General features: G+C 37.6%; 1 protein-coding gene across 1 annotated transcript in view; it reads left to right on the top strand.

Moving 5' to 3' along the window:
• Window positions 1–6301, top strand: part of LOC104532430 (ankyrin repeat domain-containing protein 12) — a gene marked incomplete at its 3' end in the record, with an annotated part of 23580 nt that extends 17279 nt beyond the window's left edge. Inside the window, exons 3-5 of the mRNA XM_010177641.2 lie at window positions 1083–1229; window positions 2236–2436; window positions 6159–6301. Coding sequence (XP_010175943.1) covers window positions 1083–1229; window positions 2236–2436; window positions 6159–6301 — 491 coding nt within the window. The remainder of the gene's footprint in view (window positions 1–1082; window positions 1230–2235; window positions 2437–6158) is intronic.
• Window positions 6302–6576: the final 275 nt, after the last annotated feature.

Genomic DNA, 6576 nt, shown 5'->3' with positions numbered 1-6576 from the left:
ACACATAAATGCAAACTAATGTGTCTCTAGAAAATATGATTAAACAATAATGACCAGGTAGAGAGGTCTGTGGAAAATAGTTGTACCAAAAGAAATTTGATGTTTTGAGGGTTTGTACTTTGATGTTAAGATGTTTAAATACTGCTCCAGTTAAAAGTTATTTAGTCAAAGTCACTTAGTCATGAATCATTTTTTTTTTCTATCATACTTTAACCTAAATGCCTGTGTTTGGTTTACGAGACCTTTATACAGAAAAATGAAGGAAGAGCTTTTGAAAACGATGGAAGACGTAGACCAAAGTTTCCAAATTACACGAATAAAATTCTAGTTCTAAAAATTTGTTAGGTATTGAAAAGTTGTCCGATTTCAGAGCACATTTAACCCATCTGGAGATCTGTGAGAGTTTGTAGGTACTGAATAGCTTTAGAAATGATCTGTTTATTCAAATGCGTAATTTTAGCTTCTGGTTTGAAACTTGGATATGAAATATTGAGCAACTTCTGTAAATATTGATAAAAGGAAAGAAGTTATGTATCTAAAATAACTATGTTTTTGAAGGATATGAATTTTCAAGAAGAAATGGCTCAAAGGTGAAGTAACAGGATGAGTTTGAGAGAAACAATCTTTTATCCAGTTACCTAACAAATACCAGTATTAAGCCTTTTCCTAACTTTTAAGATGGTGTCTTGAGAGAAGTAGAATAGAGCAGTCTCAGATCTGTATCCCAGGCTGAAAGTTGACTAGCTGATCTTACAGAATTTTTTAAGCACCTGACGATTCTCTGTTATTAAAGTTGTGACATATATAGTCTTCCTGTTGTGAAACAGCTTTTTCATCTTTTAGAATTTTTTTAGTAATCTTCTTTACAGCTTTAAGTGCTTTAACTCAGTAGCTTATTATCCTGATATGATTAGAATATGTAACCAAAACTAACACAAATGCAGTAAATCAGAGATGCAGTTTCTGGTTTTCATTACTTGTCATCAATCACCAGTTCATATACCTTAAAAGGATGTTTTTTATTTCTATAAAAATGTTCTAATAGAACAGCAGTTTGAGTTTTTAAATATTAATATTTCTAGAGAAGGAAGGACCGGAGAAAAAGAAAATGAAGAAGGATGCTGGAAATAAGAAATCAGCACCAGTTAGTATTCTCTTTGGTTATCCTTTGTCAGAGCGCAAACAGATGGCACTTCTTATGCAGATGACCGCAAGAGACAACAGTCCAGGTAATTTACAAAGTTAATGCTTTTCTTCCTCCTGCCTGTTTAGGTCTGTGCCAGTCAGAATATTCTAAACCCTGGTGTTTTTCAACAACCTTTGATTTTTATTGAATTTTTTCTAATTATTCATAATTCTGTTAAAACTCTGCTTTGCATTGACAAATAATTTGATTAAAAATTCTTAACCTTCTGTATTTATGTGCAGAATAAAAGCTTTGCATTATGATAGCTGTAAAACCTGAAAATCTCCTTTCTTCCTTTGATTATTTTCAAATCATTGTTCCATATACGTTATTTAAAAACTGAAATGTTACAGGTGTTTTATGAAGTTTAACTACTGTCTCATTGTCTCAATTTGGAGCAGGATTTTAATTTAGAAGGAAACTGGATCATTTCCTTAGGATTTAATGGTAGAGGGGAGACACCTTGTTTTTAATTTAGAACTTCAAATTGTCCTTGTTCTAGCTGTATTTAATAAATCTTTAGGTATGTATAAGTTCTATAGGTGCGATGTTTTTACAAAATTGGCATTTAAAAGTGAATGGCTGCGTATCCTTAAGAAACTATCCAGTCCACCCAAAAAGTTTGTTTTGGCACAGCGGAGGAAGTGTGTGGAGTGCAGTACACAGACAGTAATTCCTTAAACTGGCATCCCACTACTGAAAAATATAGTGGAATTGTACTGGGGGAAGGGGAAGCAGGGGTGATAACGATCTGCATGGTCATGCATTGTCTTGTTTCAGCAGAATTTATGCCAGAGTATGTGAACCTTGTAGTCTGGATAGACTTCATCTGTCCTTGAAACATACTTTAAAAATAGCAAGATTTTGTGAAACACCCTTTTGCACATTGCAAATAGACATTGTGTTGATACATGTGAGGTGTCAAATACATCTTTTATTTAAATGTAGTTATTCACTGATATTGTTGTCTTTGCATGCAAGTGTTAAAATGTGGTGAAGTAAAAGTAGCGTTAAATAACTTAGTGACCATTTAAAAACTTATTTTGTAGATTCCACCTTAAATCATCCCTTACAAACAACACCAACACAAAAGAAAACTACAAACTCTTCTTCAAGACAAAAAGATAAAGTTAACAAGAGAAATGAACGAGGGGAAACTCCTCTACATATGGCAGCAATTCGAGGGGATGTTAAACAGGTTAAGGAGCTCATCAGTTTGGGTGCAAATGTGAATGTAAAAGATTTTGCCGGTAAGTCAATACATGTTCTCTTACCTGTGAAAATTCAAAATGAATGCTGAAGTTGTTATCAGAGGTTTCATTTCAGTTCATTCTGTATGCAAATGAAAAAACAGAACTTAAAACTTAATTAGAAATTCTCAAATTGTTATTTCTGATAGCAGTGGTAGTACTGGGACACTATAGTACATGGTGTGTTATTAGGACAGTATGTTAGTACCTGGAGGCTTCATCTGGGGCCAGGGCCTGGGCATACTAGGTATTTACAAAAATATGTGTGCACGCTTGCTGAACTTTGTAGAACTGTACTAGGCAAAGTCAGTAATTGATAATGGGATTGGAGGCTACGTGAGGAGATGCAAAGTTTGGTGACAATGAAGGAGATGGCACTGTAGTGTATGTTGTCTTACTGGGACAGCTAATATGCACCGAAGCAGATGAGTGTGGTATAGCTTGCACTTGTCATCTAGTCCTGCTAGATTAATGATAGTTTTGATATGTCAGTATTTGCTGTGATTTCATCACTGACTGATGAACTTTAAGGTAAGTTGTAACTTGTACCAGATTTTTATTATCCATTATTTGGTATCCTTTCTTAACAGTCTGTCTGTAAAACCTCCTAAATAGTTTTTGGAACTTTCTGGCAAGCTTTTACCTATTTTGCTTTTGATACTCTCTCACAGTAGGTAAGTTTCTATGTGTTTTAGTAAAAAATTTCCAGCAGAGTAAATATGAGATCCCCAGAGTAATGCTTTCACAGAAGATAGAATCTGCAGTTTTGAATTCAGTAGTTGCCAGTTGTTGATAGGCAAGGCACCAAATTAAAAGAATTTACATACTGAGATAAGCCAAAGTACTTGCTGGTTTTTCCTCAACCAGTGTGAAAGGGCATAAGACTTAAGAGCTGGAATATTGGGTAGAGATTTAGGGCATAGAAAAAGATTGGCGTAACAAGGAGGGATGGAACATAGTGAAAGGAAGGCTAAATGAGAGGAGAAAGGGTTGGATGAGGTGCAGAGGCTTTTGTAGGGTTGGGGTCTAAGAGACATCTATAAAAAGATAAGATTCAGTAGATGTTCCTCTCTCAAATGCAAGGACAACTCTAAAAATTAATGCAAGTATCAAGTGCACATTATATAAACATTATATAAACTTACTGTTCCTAGTACTCTACCTCTCAACATTCTCTCTAAATGCTGGCTTTTTTTCCATCTGCAGTAGTAGTGGATCATGGGAAAATGAGGTAAATATAAGAGAGGGCCGTGTTGCTTTTGATTTTGATCAAAAGGTTCTGCTCCCAATGTGAAGAGTAACGCTGAAGAAAAGGTGATAAAACTTGTGGGGAGCTGCTGGCATCCCAAGGGAATAAAGATAATATTTTGAATTCTCAGTAGTATAATTAAGTGGCAGCACTGGCAGTTTCAAGTTTTTAGAGGTGTTGCATAATAGAAGCAAAAATATAATGAAGGTCTGAATGAGAATTTTAACTCGACATACAGCAAAGCCTAACAAAGATGCTCAGTTTATGGGTCTGAATGGTTATAGTGAGAATTATATTCTCCATGGGAATGGGTGAGATGAGCTGAGGTAGCAGGCGCCAGTGAGAGAAATTAAGAACTGTATGGTACAATTAGTGGTCAGCTCAGACTTGGCGTCAAGAGAGATATTAATGAGATGGACTAAAATCTTGATTTTAGGTAAGAAACAGAGGATTTACTGGCTTACAGAGGGTAGCTGTATTTGTGTTTGAAGATGAGGCTGCCCAGGACTAGCATATAGAGGAAGAAAAGAAAGGAAGCAGAAGTAGGACTCTGTGAGATCTTCAGAGAAGTTGAGAAGGGAGATGGAGAACTTGTTGACAAGAGCAATTTTAGAAAAGGAGGGGGAGGTTCAGGGGAAGACAAGCCCATATAAATCTCAGGGAGAATAGAAACACTTAAAGAAGAGATGATGTGCTGGGTTAACCTGGGCTGACTGACAGACACCCACCCAGCTGCTCTCTTACTTCCCCCTCTCAACAAGGCAGAGGGAGGAAAATAAGACTGGAAAAAAGCCCTCATGGGTTGAGTTAAAGACCATTTAATAAGAAAAGCAAAAGCTGCATGTGCAAGCAAAGGAAAAAGAGGAATTCATTCACTGTTTCCCATCAGCAGGCAAATGTCCAGCCACATCCTGGGAAGCAGGGCCTCAGCATGTGTAGCAGTTGCTTGGGAAGACAATTGCCATAACTACGAATATCTCTCCTTCCTTCTCCTTTCCCTCAGCTTTTATTGCTGACCACAACATTGTATGTTATGGAATATCCCTTTGGTCAGTTTGGGTCAGCTGCCCTGGCTGTGTCCCCTCCCACTTCTTGCCCAGGGGTAGGGAGAGAGAAAGCCTTGACACTGTGCTAGCACTGTTCAGCAGCAGCCAGGACACTGGTGTGTTATGAACACTGTTTTAGCTCCAGATGCAATGCACATCACTGTGTGGGTTGCTATGAAGGAAGTTAACTTCATAGCTTCATCCCAGCTTGACCTCATACAGACATTTAACTAATTTTAAAGGAAGTTGAAAGGATAAGGAGAATGGCTGAGAGCTGGTTCTGAGAATCAGTTGGGAGCCAGACATTAGAGACTTCGTTCAGAACTCTGGAGGACGTGTTTGGAATCAAGTGGGATACTTTTCTATTGGTAATCCAAAGTGAGAAGCAGAGGTGGCTGAGCTTCAAAATCCTGTGCAAAGGAAGAAGTCAAGAAGAGGAGGATGATTTGAGCAGTGAGTCATGAGTGGAGAAAAATAAGAATTTAGGATGCAGTGAAGTTTAGCGAATTAGAAGGGTTTTTTTAGCTAAGAATTTGGCAGAACCAAAGGAGCAGAAAAGGAATTAGTAATGGAGGAAGTAACCCTGCTTACGGGGTATCTGCCAGAATGATACTGCTGTGTGACAACAAGAGTAAAGGAAACAGATGTGGAGAGCAGGTCGGGACTGGAGTTGGCAGGCTGGATGCTGTGATGGGACAGAAAGGCAAAGCAGTAAAACATAGAGAAGAATGAATTATGGAGCGAATTAATAAGCAGGAAGAAGACAGATCAGAGGGCTGAGAGCAGAACAGTGTCATCCTCGAGGGTGAGTGGAAAAAGGGCAAATGACAAGAAAATGGAAAGAAGGAGGTGGTAGCCAGACAACATTGGAAGTGAGTGACCCAGGCAATGATTGGAGAGGAAATGAAGTATACTAAGATTGGGAAGAACTGTTTTGCTGTAGAATAAGGTAGAAGCTTTTTTTTTCCCTTGCTTTTTTTAACCCTTTTCTTGCTTTTTTCACCCTTTTCTTGCCTTTTTTCACCTTTTTCTTTTTTTCTTTGAGAATTTGTCATACTTAATCTTTCCAATAGCATGGTTTTTCATATAGAACAATGTTATTTATATATACCTAACACTGTGTTCAAATGCTCGCTATTCAAAGAATTTCTAACATGTTTAGCCTGGGGGTTTTGTGCCAGGTTTTGTCTTCTACCATTTGATTAGTGATTTCTGTGTTCAGTGTAATCACAGTAAAATTTGGAATTTGACTTGAGGTTTAAAGTTGATAAAGCATGTGTTGGTCATCAGATGGATGGCGTTACCTTCCTGCCGACTACTGTGTGTGAGTGTATTTTGCATTTGTCCAGGTAATAGCACAGGAGAGGAAAAAAACCAAAACCTTAAATCTTTGACCTTTCAAACTTACACTTCCCACTCCACTACAGGTTGGACACCACTGCATGAAGCGTGTAACGTTGGTTACTACGACGTTGCTAAAGTCCTGATAGCAGCAGGAGCTGACGTGAACACACAGGGCTTGGACGATGATACGCCGCTTCATGATTCTGCCAGTAGTGGGCATAGAAATGTGAGTGTACTGGGAGAGCGGGAGGGGAATAAATAAGTGGTTTGAAATGCTCAGTCTTCAGAACAAATCCTAACTGTCCTGTTTGCTGTCATATGGTTTTATAATTTTGCTTCTGCTGTTTTATGGGCATCTTAAAGTTGCTTTGGTTTTCTTTGTTTCATCTTGCTTTTCATCCTACTGCTATTGCCAGATATTTTCTACCAGTATCTGTTTTCTTAAATATTTAAAAGTTTTACTTTCGAGTAAATAAACATTTTAATGACCTTTTTTTTTTT

This window comes from Antrostomus carolinensis, unplaced genomic scaffold (assembly GCF_000700745.2).
Source record: "Antrostomus carolinensis isolate BGI_N321 unplaced genomic scaffold, ASM70074v2 scaffold961, whole genome shotgun sequence".
Classification (NCBI taxonomy): Eukaryota; Metazoa; Chordata; class Aves; order Caprimulgiformes; family Caprimulgidae; genus Antrostomus; species Antrostomus carolinensis.
Note: the sequence above shows the minus strand (reverse complement) of the source record. Positions and strands in the feature narration are given on the sequence as shown.